The following is a 20,330-nucleotide window of genomic DNA, read 5'->3' as shown; positions in this document are numbered from 1 at the left end:
TCTGTCAATTTCTTCTAAATGGCAAATGTGAGCACTAGAGCTGTAGAGGATTTTAAAGGGAGTCTGTCACCAGAACCCTATGCATGACCAACTCCCTTTAAAAGTCAATATGTGCATATTTCCAATAATGACGTGAAAAGATGAATTATAGATGGGTTCCTGTTGTGCAGCCCGTTCTATTGAAGTATAAGCATGGTGTCTTTATGGCTATAGAACATTTCGCATTGGTCTCTGAGGCTGTGGACGTGTACAAGATGGAGCAGTCTGCCCCTCCCCTATCCATTACTCATACTACTGGTTTCTTTATGTGTAATTCTGCCACGAAAAACTGTACAATACAAACAGTTGATAAAAGCCCAAGTGACCATAATACAGGAGATCCAGGAACACTGAACTGCAGATACAGGCATGATGCAGCTAAAATACAGGGAACAAATCTTCTGAACACAGTCAGAAATACTGCTTGGTGTCTATGAATAATATTTCTTGTGACATAACGCAAGCTGACAAAATTAGATAGAAGTACATAAGAAGACTTTTATCACATTGTGAGATGTGCAGAATGTTCAGTCCTTTGCTCAGCACAGTTTGCAGGCTTGTTTATGCAAGCTATGAAGACAATAAATCTGTATGAAGAGACCAAACCCTACTCCTTCCACTCACTGTGAAACAGTCTTGATAACTAATGTATCTATGGACAGACCTTGGCTAGCAACAAGGAGTGAACTGCAAACTAGCTTGAAGGGATACACCTAATGACAGGAACTTTAAGGCCGGTGCCCCATGTTGTGAGAAGACTGCAATTTGGCCGCAGCATTTTAGGGTAAGGCCTGATTAGGCATGAATAAATGGGTTTAAGCAGGAGGGTGTCTTGAGCCGTGGAAAGCGCAACTGATTCAACCGTGGAATCCACGGGCGGATAGGGCATGTTGCTTCTTTTTCCCACTAGTGATTTTTTTTTTCTAGTGATTCTCATTGAAATGAATGGCAGATGTTTTTGCAGGCAGATCTTGAGGCGGATTCCGCGTCAAAATCTGCTTGCAAAAAAATGCGTTTGAACACACCCTTTACAGTACCAGCAAAGTGGATGGGATTCTAGCTAATCCCATCCATACACTGCAGAAAAATATCCGCAGCAGAATTGCTGCGATTTCAAAAACCTCACATATACCTGCGGAAAAGCTCTTGTTTCCATATAGATATAATAACGACAAAGTCCACAGAAGAAAACTCTGCGGACTTAGGGCTCGTTCACATCTGCGTTGTGAACTCCATACTGCAGGTTTCCGTTTCTTGCCTAAAACAGAGGCAGGAGACGGAAACCTGCAGGAGTCTCTCTCACCCATTCATTTGAATGGGTGAGAGAGATGTCCAGCCGTGAGCGACGGTGAGCGTTTTATGCTCTCCGCCGCGAAACCGGGTTTTATAATCCGGACACAGAGTCGGACATGCAGTACTCTGTGTCCGGATAAAAAAATCCGGTTTCGCGGCGGAGAGCATAAAACGCTCACCGCCGCTCACGGCCGGACCCGGTCTGTGCTTTGCGTCTTCTGGCATGCAGAAGACGGAAAGCACAGAACGAAAAGAAGAACGCAGGTGTGAACCTAGCGTAACTGTGAAAAGCACTGTGGAAAAAAATGTGATGCGTTTTCGACACAGTCTTTTCCGCAGTGCTTTTTGGTTGCGGCTCACCACATGGGGCCTTAGCCTTATAGCGGTTTTTCAGACAGAAAGTGGCCATATTTTTAATTAAAGTGTATTACATTTTGGTCCAGTATCGCATGCTCTATGAACTGAAAATAATCTGAAAAGTTAGTGACCATTTAAGCAGAGGCTTGAGGATTTCTTCATAAAGATGAAATACCCTTTCTCAATTAAATTTACTGTGGTTGCACAGTCAGATGGTCAACATCGAATTACAGGTGTAAAAAAAAACAATAAAAACAATGGCTGATCGTAGAGATCCACACCAGCCAGGAGAACTGGGTGGATCAGGATAGACATCCCCCGCCATTAATTTCAATGGGAGTGCCAGAGCTAGCTGAAGTAAAGTCAGTGGTGTAACTAGGAATGGCGGGGCCCCGTGGCGAACTTTTGACATGGGGCCCCCCAGATCGATGCTGAAGACACCGACCCACCTGAGGCGTCACTTACCGATCCCGGCACCTGCCAGGATCCGTAAATAAATGGGGCCCGTTACCTTCTGGACGTACTTCAGCCAATAACGGCCTATTAAAAATTGAAGCGGTAGCGACTGTAACCGGGCCTTGTGGCAGCTACTGCCGCTGCTACCTCGGTAGTTACATCCCCACACACTCTGGATACAGAGGGGTAACTTGTTGTAACAGTAATTCCCCTTTAAGGCTCGTTCACACGTGGGGCGCCCGCGCGGGTTTTGACACAGAGAGACGCGGTGAGCCGCGTCTCTCTCTGGTCAAAACCCGCCTGCCGCGACCACCACGGTCGCGGCTTTCCCCTCCTATGTCGGCTCAAATGAACGAGCCGACATAGGAGGGTGCTGCCGCTAGGCGGAAGCCGCGGCCCAGCGCGCCGCGGCTTCCGCCTGAAGAAAGGACATGTCGCTTCTTTTCTCCGCTAGCAGCAGCCCGCCGCTAGTGGAAAAAAGAAGCCTGGCGGTCTGCATAGACCACCATTGTAAAGGGGCGGATTTTGAAGCGAAATCCGCTGTCAAAATCCGCCCCTTTGTTCATGTGCGAATGAGCCCTTAATGAGGCGCAGATATGGAGTGTTATAAGGCGGCTTTGTATTAATGAACCAGTGCAATAAAACGAAGGCACATTATTTGCCCCCTCCCCATTACAGTAACCAGAGGCGTAGCTTGAAATCCCAGGACCCCGATGAAAAGTCTATAATAGGGTCCCTTTTTACCCTGTGCCATTAGAGTAGTGGTATGCGTTACATGTTCCCGGGCCTCTCGGGGTCTGAGGCCTGGCATTGACGACTAGCGCTGCACCCCCAGCTACGCCCCTAATCCTGCCAGATGCTCTCATTTCTGGATACGATTATTATGTGTGTACACCGTCATAAGACGACATTCTTAGAGCTTCTAATAAAGAAGACTTTTTTTTATTTATTTTTTTTCCCCGAGTCCTGGTTGTGATTTTGATAAGTGCCGGAGTGATGTTATACACATGCGTTGCTATAGCAACAGAGGTCTGTGCAAGCTTTTTTAAGCTAGCGATTATCCCCTTTGCACACAGTAATTTATCACTAAACTGAGGAGACAGATCTTTGCTATAGCGGCTGTTGCCTTAACAGTGGGGGGAGATTTTTATATTCAGATATGTATGTCCTGCTTTAACCTGAAATCCTGAATTGCAGATATGTTTGTCTTTGTACATTATCTGCTCCAATGTGTTTGCTTTTTTTCTGTTTACCAAGGTCTATGGTTTTAGCGTATTTAGAAGGCACAAAGCGCTAGAGATATTCCTCTATAGTAAAAATGCACGTACACTCACCGGCCACTTTATTAGGTACACCTGTCCAACTGCTCGTTAACACTTAATTTCTAATCAGCCAATCACATGGCGGCAACTCAGTGCATTTAGGCATGTAGACATGGTCAAGACAATCTCCTGCAGTTCAAACCGAGCATCAGTATGGGGAAGAAAGGTGATTTGAGTGCCTTTGAACGTGGCATGGTTGTTGGTGCCAGAAGGGCTGGTCTGAGTATTTCAGAAACTGCTGATCTACTGGGATTTTCACGCACAACCATCTCTAGGGTTTACAGAGAATGGTCCGAAAAAGAAAAAACATCCAGTGAGCGGCAGTTCTGTGGGCGGAAATGCGTTGTTGATGCCAGAGGTCAGAGGAGAATGGCCAGACTGGTTCGAGCTGATAGAAAGGCAACAGTGACTCAAATAGCCACCCGTTACAACCAAGGTAGCCAGAAGAGCATCTCTGAACGCACAGTACGTCCAACTTTGAGGCAGATGGGCTACAGCAGCAGAAGACCACACCGGGTGCCACTCCTTTCAGCTAAGAACAGGAAACTGAGGCTACAATTTGCACAAGCTCATCGAAATTGGACAATTGAAGATTGGAAAAACGTTGCCTGGTCTGACGAGTCTCGATTTCTGCTGCGACATTCGGATGGTAGGGTCAGAATTTGGCGTCAACAACATGAAAGCATGGATCCATCCTGCCTTGTATCAACGGTTCAGGCTGGTGGTGGTGGTGTCATGGTGTGGGGAATATTTTCTTGGCACTCTTTGGGCCCCTTGGTACCAATTGAGCATCGTTGCAACGCCAAAGCCTACCTGAGTATTGTTGCTGACCATGTCCATCCCTTTATGACCACAATGTACCCAACATCTGATGGCTACTTTCAGCAGGATAATGCGCCATGTCATAAAGCTGGAATCATCTCAGACTGGTTTCTTGAACATGACAATGAGTTCACTGTACTCCAATGGCCTCCACAGTCACCAGATCTCAATCCGATAGAGCATCTTTGGGATGTGGTGGAACGGGAGATTCGCATCATGGATGTGCAGCCGACAAATCTGAGTCAACTGTGTGATGCCATCATGTCAATATGGACCAAAATCTCTGAGGAATGCTTCCAGCACCTTGTTGAATCTATGCCACGAAGAATTGAGGCAGTTCTGAAGGCAAAAGGGGGTCCAACCTGTTACTAGCATGGTGTACCTAATAAAGTGGCCGGTGAGTGTATATAGCCTTTGGAAATTCAAGCTATTTTCTTCAACCAAACCTTAAAGTGACGCTCCAATTTGTAATATTAATATCACTATAATTGCATATAATTCCTGGTATCCACTCTCCTTTAATCCAGTGCGCAGCCCCCTCTTTATTGCTGTAAAATGGCCTGCAGCGTCTAAGACTACTCTATGCACACTGAGCTTTAGTAGTCTGAGACAATCCCCCTTAGGTGATATGTATAAGGGGCTGTTCACACGTAGGAATTTGTGCTGGAATCAGTGGCGTAATCACCGAGGTAGCAGCTGCCACAGGGCCCGGGACATTAGGGGGCCCGGCGAAATCCGCTACTGCTGCGTTTTTTTTCTTTTCTTAATAGGCCGTTACCGGCTGGAGTTACTCCAACCGGTAATGGGCCCTATTTACTTACCGATCCTGGCAGTGACCGGGATCGGTAAGTGTCGCCACGGGCCACACAAACACTATTATTATACTCATATATAATGATCAGGGGTTCAGGGGAGGCAAGGGAACATAAAAAACCGTGTTACTTACCTCTCCGGGCAGATTCGGGCCTACTTCTGTGACTCTCCCTGAGGTTACATGACCCGAGCCTGCGTCCCAGGTCATGTGACGTCCTGGACTTCATTGAAGATGGCCGACACCACCAAGAACTGCAGCAGATGTGGAGATAGGTAAGTAACATAGTTTATTATGTTGGTACCCACCGTCGGCCTCCGATTATTATACTCTGGGGTCTGAAAAGATCTGCTCCTGTGTTTTAGCAGCTCTCAATCTGGCCTGCCGCTCAACTTGTTCCTTGCGCTGTACCTGTGATTGTTCCGGCATCTCAGCAGCTCTCTGGGACGCCATATAACGAGCATATTGTTGGCATTGTTGATCTGTCTGCTCCAGCGTTTCGTCTGGTCTAAGAGCAGCTGACACCTAGCTTGCTCAATCCTCGCCAGCTCCACTTGAGTAGAAGTCTGTTAACTTCTGGCTACCTTCATAGCTCTGTTTTTTCTGGGAATTTGCAACAAATTCGATTTTTCATTTCCTCGACATGTTTAAAATTGGGAAGCTTCCAATTTGTATTAAAGGTGTTTTCACAAGTCAGTGTCTGAACACGCTACGTCCAGAGTCTGCTTCTGACTTTCTGTATTTGTGTCTCCCCCTCCTTCCTCAACAGGACACAGAAGACTTATTTATGCAGAGTCTTCTGTTTGCTTTTACAGAATGGACTCAGTGTTATCCATTTGTTTACATAGAGAGGTAACAGATTTGGCTCTATCAGCTGCTGCCAAGAGCAGTTTAATATAGTATGTGAATATAAATTCATAACAGTCGTGAAGCCATGTCATTTACCGAGATAAAAAGTAGCCTATGTTTAATCGAGAGTCCACACTATCTATGTGCTAGATTTCATCCAAATCCATTCTGTCTATTTTGCGTGCAAGAGTAACAAACATCCAACGCACAAACTTTCACATTTATAATATTAGTAGGATAGGATAGGCCTCAATGTATGTATATCGTTACCTACATATGATAACTTATGATTTTGGTAAAAACATCTAGGTCTGTCAAGTCCAACCCATACTCCAATAGTGATCCAGAAGAAGGTAAAAACTTCCATGTGGAAGATACTAAATGACCCATATTAGGCTAAAAATTCTTTCCTGACTCCAAATATAACAAGCAGAATGTATTTCGGGATCAGCGTCCTATCTTCAGAAAACGAGTAACCATAAGATGCGATATTATATTGTTAATATAAGACATGACAAATCGGCACTTTACACAGCGCTCACAAGCTCTGTGCAGGTTTACTGCTCCTTTAAGGCCTTCATAGAGAGGGCTGAGAAGTCTATGGCGGTTTTGACTGAGGGTTTATGTTTCCTTTATTTCATTCAAAGCACAGGTTTGACCTTGTCTGGGAAATTCTGTCTTTGCTCACACTGAGTCGGGAATAGCCGAAATTCTAAAATATCTTACTATCGTATTATTTTCTGTGAAGGAAGGGGGAACACGATGCAGTTAACTCCTTCCTGCCTGCCACAGAAATTTGCACACTAGTGTAATGGTCCCTGTTCCACTAGTCTTGCATAACATCTAGTGCAGGTGAGAACAACTAGCCAGATACTCACTTTTGATATTTTCGGATTGGTAGACATTGGTAACACTGGGGAGTTTTTTGTTTTTTTTCCCTACACCCCTTTATCTGTCTTCAAGACTATCCTCATACAGGCAATCCATTTTAATATTTTTATTCCTTTTTAAACGTATGTTCCCACAGGAGTAAATGTTGTGGTTTTTCTAAAGATTAGTTGCAGGAATCCTCTGGATTTGCTGCAGATTTCACTATTTGCGTTGACTTATTGCAGATTTAAAATTTGTACCTCAGGTCATTTTTCGCTGCAGATTTTTTCTGTAGTGCATACATCAGATTTAGTTCACTTTTCTGGTACTGTAATCTGATTGAGAATTGCGTGCAACATGTGAGCATATCCTTTTGTGGCCTCTACTTTTTTTCGGCATATACGTGCTCTTTCCATTGAAATCAATGGGCTCTGTTTTGAAGCGCTGCACTCGGACACGTGTATACGTGTCTAAATGAGCGGCACGCTTACACCGTGTGAAGGGGCCCTAAAGGGGTTGTCCCCTGTTCCCGGGTCTCCTGTGTCTCCCACCAGGGTCTAGTCCTGCTGCTCTAGGGTCTTATTTTAGCAGAAGTCCCCACCACCTGTGACTGCTGAGGCCAGTCAGCGACCTAAGGAAAGGACACAGGACATTACAGGTGACATTGCGAGTTACGTCTTGACTCTTTTACTAACGCCATTGATTGGCTTCAGTGGTCACGTGCGGTGGAGACTTCCATCGAACCAAGACTCCGGACCGGCAGGACTAGACTTTGGTTGAAGACACTGGAGCACCGGGGACAGGTGAGCATGGGTTGTTTTTCTTCACCTTTTGCGTCAGTAAAACTGGTGTCGATGGTTCCATAAATTTGCCCCAATATTTTCCTTTAGGGAATAAAATGGCGCAGAAATCACAAAGTGCTTGTCATGAATGTCACACCTTGTCCTCACAATATTGACTTGATTTGTGAACAACGCCATAAAGCCCATTTCTAATTAAGTATACAGCCCCTTAATGGGAGTCTGTCACCAGAACACAACAAGTCAACCCAACCCACATATACATAGGTTAGGATCATCTGAATTAACAGTGTTTTCCCATTGTGAATCGCTGCCTTCTTTGCCAAGATATCAACATTTTAGCCAATATGCAAATGAGCTCTTTTGAGCAATGGGAGCATTGTCTTTGCTCCAAAGCAGTAAATGGTGTTACCTTTGTTGCTCCAAAGACAAAAGCAGTGATCTCTTGGCACCAAGTCACAAGGGGTAACCACTATTTGATGCAGATGACCCTAACCTATCTATCCGCACGCTAGGTTAATATAATGGGTCCTGGTATACATCATGTAATATCCGCTATATTAGACTCTATGGCCATGCAGTGGGGGCTTTCACTTGTAACTCAGCTCAATAATTAAAATGTAACAATGATTCATATTCTAAGAAGACGTTTTGCATTCTTCATGCCTGGCTTCAATTCAGCCTTGGCGGTGCCAGATACGCTTCCTGGAGAAATTTCATTGTGTATTGTTAGCGATGGCACAGGTTACACAAAGTGATTTGTTTGTTTTTTTCCAGACAGATCTACTGCATAGACAATGCCCATGGACAGCTGGTTCGGGACCTTGACTTCAATCCCAACAAACAGTACTACTTGGCCAGTTGTGGAGATGATTGCAAAGTGAAGTTCTGGGATACCAGGAATGTTAATGAGCCAGTGAAAACACTAGAGGAACATTCTCATTGGTACGACTTGCAGGGCTTCTGTTTCACAGTGTTTATTTCTGTTGTATGCAAAGCAAGCTGTTCCATTTACATCATGCCGCTTAGATATAGGCACAGATGGCAGCCCAGCAAACTCAACACGTATGTGTTTTAGCAAACAATAGACTAAACACACAACTAGACGGATTAGCAGAAGGAGACGCAGTGTGTGGACGTGTCTCTTCCACTTGCGTGTTACATGCTACATGGCAGTAATGGATTTCAATGCAATTTTTACAATATTACACAATATCCAAATTTACAGTGCAGATTATTGTACACGTGGCTAATATTGTATCTTTGGAGAGGGGATGGGTATATTTGTAGTGACCGGGGTTTTTACACTGGTCATTCAACACTCCATCTTATTTATTGGTCCCCCCAAAAAAGGTTATGGCATAAAATTGTGTTGAAATATCCCGTAAAATTCAACCGTTGATGGAACATGACTCGCTATGGCTCCTCACTTGGTAGTATTGAGTATTAAGCATAGGCTATTTATAGCCAATGCTTTAAAGTGCACCACCAATTATAAAGCAATTTTTCAAAAATTAATAATATAAATGAATATAGGAAATTTGTAATATAGTTTATTAATGAAAAATGCTTTTATCTCCATTTGTCAGACTGCTTTCCTCCCTTCCCCTTCCTATCAGTCAGTCTGTTATCTATTTTTGGGTGTTAGGTTGTGACAGTTCATCTCCATCTTGGATACAGGTTTTCTTAGTAGTAAAAGTCTAGGTGAAGGGAGCGGCAGGAAAGCGGTTGATAAATGGAGAAAGAAGCATTTTTCTTCAATAAGATATATTACACAGTCTTTTACTTTCACCTGTATTACCGTATATACTCGAGTATAAGGCGACCCGAATATAAGCCGAGGCCCTTAATTTTACCACAGAATACTGGGAAAATTTTGACTCGAGTATAAGCCTAGGGGGGAAATGCAGCAGCTACTGGAAAAATTCAAAAATTAAATTGGCCAGAATTTTTGGATGCAGTAGTTGCTGGGGAAGGGGAGGGGGTGTTTTGGTTGTCTGTCTGCCCCTTCCCTGAGCTTGAGGACTGGGGGTGGCGATGCTGCGGCCCTGGCACCCGCCCCGGTGTCTGTATGCCGGGTCCGGATGCCGGGTCTGTAAGGGCCGGTTCACACATGCTGTTGTGTTCCATCCGTAAATGTCCGCATGAGGACCCCTACAGACGAAACACAAGCGCAACTGCAAGTGCTGTGCAGTTCAAACGCACAGGCCCCATAGAGTATATTGGGGTCTGTGGGCTTGCCGCGCACTGCCCGCACTGCGTTCCTGGCGTGCTAGCAGAAAATTACCGTAATGACTCTAGTATAAGCCGAGGAGCACTTTTTCAGCACAAAAACTTATACTCGAGTATATACGGTATTTATTTGTGAAAAGTTGTTTTAAAATTGGAGGTACACTACAAGGTCTAATAGTCCCTACCCAGAGGTGTTTCTTGATGCTCTGTGCAAAATCTCTAGTTGTATCTCCATCTAAAATATGACATGTCATCTATAGTACTTGCCTCCTAAGAGGCAGGGGGAACTTATGGGCCCCTTCATGTTCCAAGGTCCAGATGCAATCACAAACCTCTATCTCTATGCCTGCATTGGTTATGCATGAGCATTCTAGAGAAGAGGAGAACAATGGAAGACCATTTTGTTGGCATATTGAAAAGATTTCCATACATACAAACAGCTAGTCCCTCCATTGCTGAGATGTAGCTTTTTTTTGTCAATATATATATTAAATATTTGGGTCATGGAGGGCATAGACATTTACCTCTATGGACCAATGGCAATGGCATTATTGCTCCAAAGTTCATCATAGCCCAGTTAGACTGTCAGGAAGGCGCCAATATCTCCAGCTCCGGGGCACATAACGGGAAAGCCGAATCTCAGCGCAGTGTCGTCTTTCTAGCGATATATAACACTGCATGTGCCTGAGGACATGAAAGGTCCTCTTTAAAGGGGTCATTCAAGACTTGTGTGCGTATAACTATCTATTGTTAGAATAGGTCACCAATAGCACATCCAAGAGTAGGATCCCTCTCCTGGCACCCCTGTAGATCAGCTGTTTGCACCTACTGCAAAACTCTGTACACTGTGTAGTGGTTGGGAAAGGTACTACAGGGTCAGCCCATTGACCTTACATATATATTATCTTCAGTTGATTATTACTTTACAATTGCACTTAAGATATCATCGTGAAGTTCAACATTAAAAATAAAGGTAACCCAATTTTTTTAAGAAGGATATCACTGTATGATTAATATGATAGCAAAAATGGCTGCTTGCCTTATAGTATTTTTAGTTGTTCCAGAATGCATCCAATAATATAATTTAGGTTATTTCCAATAAAATGAGGATTCGGAGCTTCTTTCAGTAGACGTTAGCAGATGATGTGTCTGTCTTGAAGGTCAAAATGGACGACTCCCCAGGGCCTTGTACAGCCGGGGGTTTCTATGGAAACCTCACACAGTTGAGTGTAAGAAAAATATTTTTAACACATGTCATACTATGGATTTTTTTTTTTAAATCATTATTTTTACCGTGTATATTTGAAGAATAGGGTCGCTATAAACAGAAATGCAAGGGATGCTTCGGGATTCAAGATAATAAAAACGGGTTATTTTCAGATATTTATTTTTTTTTTTAAATTCTACTTTAAAATTCTACATTAAATATTCTACAAACTGTATACTCACCCACCATACGGCCCCTGTCTCTAGATGGGATCACAATTTAACAGCCCTATGTCAAGAACACAAAAAATGTGGAAGAAAACCTGAAAATGTGAAGGATAAGAGCACAAATACTGGGAGCAAATGCAAAATTTAGGCAATTTGCGCCTTGGTTTGATCGCAATTAAATGGTTTATCTATTAAATACATTTAAAAATTGCTAGGTCTGAATTATAATAATAAAGTAACTATGACCGCCCCCGATCCAGCCCAACCTCACCCTTCTGGTCCCTACAATGCCCTTCCAGGTGGCCAATCATATTCCCACTGGAGCCTGTCACTGGCCTGTGCAGTCACATACTGTCTAAACACTAGACTGCCTACCAGAAAATAAACTGGGAGTTTTTAAAAAAATATTTACTGGACAACCCCTTAAAGGGTTCATTTGTTATAAGGCAACAGTACGTGTGACTCTGTTTTTTGTTTCTAAAGAAGTCAGTGAAATAGTCATTCCCAGATAAAGTGTCCCCCTAGATAAGTGATTCCCAATAGCAGTGCCTTGGAAATCCATTACGGGATGTTGATTCTCTGGTTGGGAAGATGTCTGTATGACTTCATGCAACATTATCTGCTGCCTTAGGACGTTTTTTGTCTTTTGGTAAAAAAAAAATATATATTTGTAAGGTCGCCCCAGAAATTATTTTTTTTAGGGGTTTCCAGAGTTTGAAAAAGAAAAATGGGCAATCTCCCACCCAGTTTGATATCTGGCATGGAGAGACTAGGTTACCTAGCTTACACTAGGCTCACACTAGCATTCCAATTTTCATCCTTCAGATCCACATGAGGACCCGTACTTTAATGGGGTCTGCCCAGTTTCCTTGCAGAACTTTTGACTCCAATAATTTTAAGCGGATTTTGTGGTGGAGTCCCCAAAGCAAGTGTGAATCCAGCCTTACTGAGACATGTTGTATTGATTAGAATAGGACCATTTGCTCGGCATTGTACATGTGTGTTTCTCTGTGCCCAATGTTGTATCTTATGGGAGAATATACTTATTGGTGTTATTGCAATTTCAGGGTTTGGAGTGTCAGGTACAACCATTCCCATGATCAGTTGGTCTTGACAGGGAGCAGTGACAGTCGTGTAATCCTGTCAAACATGGTCTCCATTTCTTCTGAGCCATTTGGACACCTTGTTGATGATGAAGATCTAAGCGACCAAGAAGACAATCAACATGAAGAGAGGTAAGTTAAGAAAGAAAGATTGCTAACTACTTGTACTTGAATGGTTTGCCTTCTTGGGTTGGATCTTCACCTTTGCAGGTCACATTCACGGTATACATTATTTACATATGGTCCTGAAAACACTAAATTATTTGGAAGTCTTACATTAAAGGGGTTTTCTCATCTGAGGTTTTCATCCGCTCTCCTGTCTCCTCTCCTCTCCACGTTTTGTTCTGAGTGACAAGTTGGTAGGTTGGCTTAGTCTGTGCTTTTTATAGGTCAGGCTCCTGAGACTGGAATTCGCTGTCAGTCACAGTGAAAAGAAGAGAACTGAGGTGGCTCTAACCATGGAATGATGTCACTAACCTAGCCACTGCTGCTAGATAGCAATGGTGGTCTGAAACTTATGCAGCGAGTAGTAAACACTCAAAACACAGTGCAAGATAGATAAAGCGATTGGATAAAACACTCGAGTTAACTTGGGCTACAAGATTAAATATGAGCCTGGAGATTGGAGTACACATTTAATTGGGCTTTCCAAGATCGCAATTTGATGATCTCTCTCTAAAATTGTCCATCAATATCTAATCAGGAGTCCTAATTGGGAATCCTACCTTCCACACTGAATCAGCTGAACCTGGGGATGTTTATACGGGATACAGCTGCAGTACCCACAGCAGTCACTACTAGGTGTACAGCTTTCTGGTGTCTGTCAGCAATGAAGATGCTACACCGCTCATCAAACAACTGCTTGGTGGTGGTGCTGGGAGTCAGAATGGTCCGATATTGATAGTCTAAGGGTATCCTAAGGATAGGCCATTAATATTGTAATCTTACAAAGCCTTTTGTCCCAGTCTCTTGACTTTTTTTTCCAGATGATGTGTTTGTCCTGAATAACATATTGATGTTGTCACTATTGATTTAATCACGTGGCAGTGAGCAGATTCTTACATCTGTCCTACATATTCTGCAGTACGAAAGAACATACAGAATATAGTATAAAATAAAAATTTGAGCTGCAGTATGGTGAAGAAAGCCCCCCCCCAGTACTCGTCTATGGATGAGCACTATCAGGAGGGTAGGAAGCGTTCCTCACCGCTCTCACAGTACAGCGCTATAGGTGCTGCTGTGAAGAAGGGCGTTCCTGACTGATTGTCAGGAACGCCCTTCTGACTGTGAAGAGCTACGGTACCGGCACCAATAGCTCTTCACCGGAGGCACAGAATGGGAAAGTCAACAGTGCGGTGAATTCAGTCACTGTCTGCTTTCTATATTATGGGGGTAACGTCTATCCTTAGGGAGGGACCACCTTCTCAGGTGTGTGGAGACTTATACAGCCATAGTTGCTCCACTGCAAGGGAACATGGGAAAAATATGCAAATCTGTCTCCCAAGATGTAAACAGGGAGACAGTGCCTCTGTTATGCTGCCCTCTATAGCAAGCACCCTGAACATCATGCCCGACTTCCCAGAAGTCTTCACTGCATGATGCGAGGTTATAACCAAATCAATTTCTCAGCTACGGTTGCATTATGCAGTGAAGACTTCTGGGAAGTCGGGCATGATGTTCAGGGTGCTTGCTATAGAGGGCAGCATAACAGAGGCATTGTCTCCCTGTTTACATCTTGGGAGACAGATTTGCATATTTTTCCCATGTCTGCTTTCTAGCAGTATATAACACCGCGTGTGCCCCAGGTGGTGAAAGGTCCTCTTTAACGGCGGACGGCGTGACCCGACAGATATCGTCATTCGCATGGGTGTCCAAATACTTATTGGTAGACAGTGTACTGCCAGAATGATCAAAGGTTGTACCAAAGTTTAGTTACACTCTAAGAAACAAACATTTTTCCGTAACACGATGTATTACACAGTTTCTTACATTTGCTTGTATTATTGATTTATGCATAGATTGTGGAGATGTCAGTGACTATGTAACAGATACTGTGTAATGCTTCATTTTCCCTGTGGCGATATTGCAGAGAAATTAAGCACTTGCTGCCAAGTTGACTAACAGATTACAGCCAATCGCCAGGGCTTCCAGCCGCGGGACTCCCTACGATCAGTCTGTCATCTGCGGACACTGCGAACAAAAAGGAGATTTTCCAAAACGGACAACCCTCCTTAACCTGCATCGCTTAGTATCAGGAAAGCTTTTCATATATTAAAAGGAAAAAAAAAATAATGGCCTGTTAGCTATTGATTATTTCTATGTCACTTTGTATGGAATATCTTTGACCTCATTTAATACACGCTGGTTTAATACAATTCCAATGGCGTCATTTGCTGCAAATCCGAATAAATGTGGCCTCAGACATGAGGTAAATCCTGCCATGTAAGGGCTTTGATAAAGCGTTCTTTGAAAAGATTCAATCTCTGCTAATGTCAAGAAAAGTGGAGATTTAGGTAGCGGCATAAGACGCTGCATGCGTACAAGCCTGCCCATTTCACAGAGTTTTAATATCGGAACAGCTCTAAGCCGCGATAAAGCCCAATAACCAAAATGTTTTTGCAAATACTCGCAAAGGAAGACATTGGAGACAAAGCATTTGGAACAATTTCACACTGTATTTAACATGGGAATTTTACCATAATGCTAAGAACAAACTAAAATCAATGACAGCAGGCTATAAATGTATTTCTCTTACCCTTCTCATCGGCTTCTAGTAGTGAGACTGGCGTGGACTACAGATGTGTCCGGCCATATTCTCTTTACTGGACATTATTGAAAAACAATATGAGTTTATGATACTCTGTCACGAGATGTCTGCCCTATATGTTTCTTTGGGTAGCCACCGAGTTGTTGTTTTGTGGATTGTGGTCTAGCATTTCATGATTTTTTTTAATGAAATTGGTTTCATGGGAATTGTAGCGCTTTAACCTCTTCCCGACATCCGCCATACTAGTATGGAAGATGCCGGGTGTTTAACTAAGGTGGCCGCTATAGCCATCTGGTGTCTGCTGTTTCATACAACAGACACCATGCGCTGATGCCCACGGTCAGTGCCCAAGCATTAACCCTTCTGGCGCCTCGATCAAAGCTATGCGAGGCGCCATTTTCCCAGCAGTGCGTGGGCGCCACCATTTTGCCGATGATTGCCGGCCCCTGGAGCAAGCTCCAGGGCTGACATCACATTGTCATGACAGCCGGAAGCCTTTTGTAAAGGCTCCTGTCCTGTCTGCAGTGATTTTCTACTTTTCTGTCTGCATGTTCCATGAGGGCAGCGTGCGGAGAGCACACGGACCCCATTATAGTCTATGGGGTCCATATACTTTCACTGCACACCATTTGCCAGTGTGTTTGGTATTCCGTTCGGGGGGTCCCCATGCGGACTCCCCCGAACGGATTACCAAAACAGATGTGAATGAGGCCTTACCCCCATCATTCCCAAGCAATCATTATGTTCTCTATTGTCAAGTGGGCTGTCCTAGGCTGTAAAAGAAACACAGGGGGTGCCCACCTGACATCAGAGAGCGCAATTGTGCTGAAAGTAAAAACATTGATTGCTTGGGAATGGTTAGGGCTAGACAAAAAATTCCAACTGGCGGCAGAATAAGTTGAGCGACACCTATTGAAGGATGCAAAGCATTGTGTATGGGGGAGGTGGTGAAAAAGTTCTCTATAAGTCATTATATATTGTGCAAATCAAGTATTTACAGCCAGGAATATCATCATTTAGGCAAATTGGGAATGAATCATACCCATACAAAAGTCTTTCCCAATTGTTCACAATTGTACAAATTGAAATATATTGCTTTTCAGTCCATGTGCAATTTGGAGGCGGAAATGAAGGTGTTAAGCGTGTATCTGTAAATTCACAATCCATACTGGAGTGGTATGGATCGGGTCACAGAAGACCAGAACTACCAGGGCCACTATACACTTAGTTCCTAAGCAACATGACACTGTAAGAGATGAGGAGTATACAGTATATTGAATATAAAGAATCGACATTTGCACTTTGTAATTGCCTTATTATAGGGGTTAGAATCTGACATATGTTCATGTGTTACAGAATGTATGGTTGGTGTAAACCTGGAAAATAATGGTTTTCTCCTTGTTTTTCTACCTAACAAGATGTTCAAGGAAATAGGACATTAACCAGTTCAGTACCGGGCCAATTTGTGGATCAGGATCTGATAGATTTTCATTTTTATTTGTATGTTCCATTTTGAGGGCCGTAACATTTTTAAGATTTGAGTTATTCAACTAATTTCTGTCTTTTTTTTGTTTTGTTTTGTTTTGGTCACACACAGGGCTGTATTTTTATGTTTTTTTTACTTTTGCATGTGTTTTTAATTTTTTTTATTTTTATCTGGGAAAATATAAACAAAAAAGTAGGAAAAAACGGGTCTGTTTTTCACTATTCGTTTTCTTTTAATTTAATGGCACAAAGCACTATTAAAAAAAACTTTATAAAAGCTTTTTTCCTCTCCGTTACGGTAATATTTATTTTGTATAGCGTCGTCGGGGGTGGGGCTACAACCATTAATAAGGGTGTGTTGTTGACATATTATTTTAATTTTTTTAAAAAAAAATTATTTAAATTTAGCTTTTTAATTTTCTATTTTTTTTTAATTTTTTTTTTAACACCTGATCACAATTTTTTTTTTGGGGGGGGGAGGGGAGGGTGATCTCTCCTGTAACTGGGACTAGTACATTTAGCCCCAGTTGCAGGGGGAATAGAGCCTCCTGCCCATAACTATAGAGCTGATCCCGTAGGAACCAGCAGCTCTAACAGTCTCTGATCCCGGGCAGATCGCGTGACCGCCGGGTCAGAGGGCAGCCGCATCATGGTGGTGACCATAGCTGTGTATACAGCATTCATTGAATGCTCTGCACACAGCGATCGGGAAGGCAGGGACGGTAATAATTCTTCCCTGGCTTATCTATGGGAGTTCCAGCCATAGTTAAAGCTGTCTCCCATTTCAGCAGCTGCATGATTTCGTACCGCTCCTTGAAACTGCTTGGACATACTGGTACATCCTTGCAGAACAAGAAAACCACTACCCAGACAAATATACCTAACGTGCCGCCCAGAAGTGGTTAAAGAGGACCTTTCAGCACCTTCACCAGCCCTTTACATCATTTAATAGCTGCTGCTCCACTGATTCTAGCGAGGTTGGAATTTTTCCTCTAGTTCCCACCATTCCCAAATTATCAGTTAATATAATAAGGCCCTGGTCTGTCAGGTAGCCTGTGTAGGGCAGGATAAGACAAAGGGGAGCCAACCATATTCAAGGGGGAAACCCCCTTGAAACCCTATCTGCTTAAAAAGTGGTTACACACAGAAACCTGCGGATCCCATAGGCTTGTAATGGGGTCCGCACAGTTTCCGCAGACTTACACTGAAACCGGTGGAGCAAGACGTCCTCCTCGCAGGACTTTTCTCCCCGCCGATTTTAGACAATTTCAGCAGAGGAGTCTCCTACAGAGACTCCAGCACTAGTGTGAATCCAGCCTAACTCCATCAGTGATTGTCACTACCTGGTATAAATATGTCTTCCCTTTCCCTGTAGATGGGTATTATCATAGTTACACTGTGTGGAGGTTTTATATTGGCTAAAATGATTGTGATTTACTTTGTATGCCATACTAGATCGTGTTAGGTTGTGGAATATTCCCGGTAGTATAGAGTATTCAGTCTTTATTCAGGAATTATTTGGGCCTCTCTCACTTGCTCATCTATAATTACTAAATAGCCTTATATATCACAGAGCTCAGCTTCTCTCCTCTATCATATAACCCTATATATCACAGAGCTCATCTTCTCTCCTCTATCATATAATCCTATATATCACAGAGCTCAGCTTCTCTCCTCTATCATATAACCCTATTTATCACAGAGCTCAGCTTCTCTCCTCTATCATATAACCCTATATATCACAGAGCTCAGCTTCTCTCCTCTATCATATAATCCTATATATCACAGAGCTCAGCTTCTCTCCTCTATTATATTATCCTATATATCACAGAGCTCAGCTTCTCTCATCTATCATATAACCCTATATATCACAAACATCAGCTTCTCTCCTCTATCATATAACCTATATATCACAGAGCTCAGCTTCTCTCCTCTATCATATAACCTATATATCACAAAGCTCAGCTTCTCTCCTCTATCATATAACCCTATATATCACAGAGCTCAGCTTCTTTCCTCTATCATATAACCCTATATACCACAGAGCTCAGCTTCTCTCATCTATCATATAACCCTATATATCACAAACATCAGCTTCTCTCCTCTATCATATAACCCTATATATCACAGAGCTCAGCTTCTCTCCTCTATCATATAACCCTATATATCACAGAGCTCAGCTTCTCTCCTCTATCATATAACCCTATATATCACAGAGCTCAGCTTCTCTCCTCTATCATATAACCCTATATATCACAGAGCTCAGCTTCTCTCCTCTATCATATAACCCTATATATCACAGAGCTCAGCTTCTCTCCTCTATCATATAACCCTATATATCACAGAGCTCAGCTTCTCTCCTCTATCATATAACCCTATATATCCCAGAGCTCAGCTTCTTTCCCAGGTCACAGGGAATAGTTGTGAGCTTTATGCGCATATCAAAACAATTCAAAACATGAAGCACAGTGGACTATTCCTAGGAGCGTGGCACAGTCCAAGCAAGTACACTATTTGATCTTTTCCACAGTCTCTGATGATATTTTTTAAAACTTTTTATCACCAGCCATCCATTCTTCTAATAAATCAGGTTAAAGTGCCCAAGCAAATGAAAATTCTCCTTCTGAATACAAGACAATGGGTATAAAGCATCTACGAGATTGATGACCTCAGGATGTCCCGATGATGTTTGAGACTTGCTGTCATTTTTGTTCCATGCTTATAATTACACATTCGACAAGTACGTGACATTGAATTTTTTTCCTTTCGGCTAATTGTTTTTTTCTTGTTTCCCTCTTAGAACAAAAGAGCCTCTCCAGGACAGTATAATAGCTACCTACGAAGAGCATGAAGACAGTGTGTATGCCGTGGAATGGTCCTCCGCAGACCCCTGGCTCTTTGCTTCCTTAAGTTATGATGGAAGGCTGGTTATTAACCGAGTCCCAAGAGCACTCAAATATAACATACTGCTGTAATTTGTTCGTTTGCTTTTCGCTGAAGTGATTGCATGTCACTGACAGCTTATTTCCTGTAATTTGGAGACTCGAGAGACGAGCATCTGAAATGTGTTATTATATTTGTTTATTGGAGAGCTTTGTAATAAATGACCGCATCTTGGGCCGGGCCTGACCTTTTTTAGATTGTTGTGTTCAGACACAGGGATATTCTATCCTAATGAAATAGATGTCAGCTAAGTCTGTCATCTAGATATTTGGTTTTATTCCGTCATCGGAAACTGGGTGTATCTGATGAGGCTATGGGGCACATGGAAACTTTTTTGTATATACTGTACAAGATGATGATGATGTGTGAATTATAGCTATGTGGAGGAGGAGATAAATCATGGGCCAGATAATATACTGTGTAGTGCTTAAAAATGGGCAAATTTTTTAATTTTTTTTTAATCAGGATTGACATTTTTAGGATATATTCACACCCTAAAAATAACAGATTTAATTTTTTTAAAAATAAGAGTACATTTCCTTTAAGCAATATACAATATATTTCTGGACTGTGATTTGGCTCCCATTCCAAAAAACACCTATAATCTTTCTCCTATTTATTTCAGTGGGAGATTGATTTTTTCTGATACCCTATCTTTTCACTTAGGGTCCATTCACACAGAGTTTTTTGGTGCTGATTTTGATGCTGAATCTGTGTCAGAATCCACGTGGTGAAAAAGCCTCCCAT

At 42.7% G+C, this 20,330-nt stretch overlaps 1 protein-coding gene across 2 annotated transcripts in view; it reads left to right on the top strand.

The window, feature by feature from the left end:
- EIPR1 (EARP complex and GARP complex interacting protein 1) overlaps nucleotides 1-20,016 on the top strand; it is a 147,922-nt gene extending 127,906 nt beyond the window's left edge. For both annotated transcript variants that reach the window (XM_075269117.1, XM_075269118.1), the window contains 3 exons: nucleotides 8,397-8,564; nucleotides 12,353-12,520; nucleotides 19,441-20,016. In XM_075269117.1, the coding sequence (XP_075125218.1) occupies nucleotides 8,397-8,564; nucleotides 12,353-12,520; nucleotides 19,441-19,615 (511 nt within the window). In that variant the 3' untranslated portion in view covers nucleotides 19,616-20,016. The remainder of the gene's footprint in view (nucleotides 1-8,396; nucleotides 8,565-12,352; nucleotides 12,521-19,440) is intronic.
- The last annotated feature ends 314 nt before the right edge of the window (nucleotides 20,017-20,330 follow it).

Source organism: Leptodactylus fuscus, chromosome 3 (assembly GCF_031893055.1).
Source record: "Leptodactylus fuscus isolate aLepFus1 chromosome 3, aLepFus1.hap2, whole genome shotgun sequence".
NCBI classification, from domain to species: Eukaryota; Metazoa; Chordata; class Amphibia; order Anura; family Leptodactylidae; genus Leptodactylus; species Leptodactylus fuscus.
This window is presented reverse-complemented; position numbering and strand designations above follow the sequence as displayed.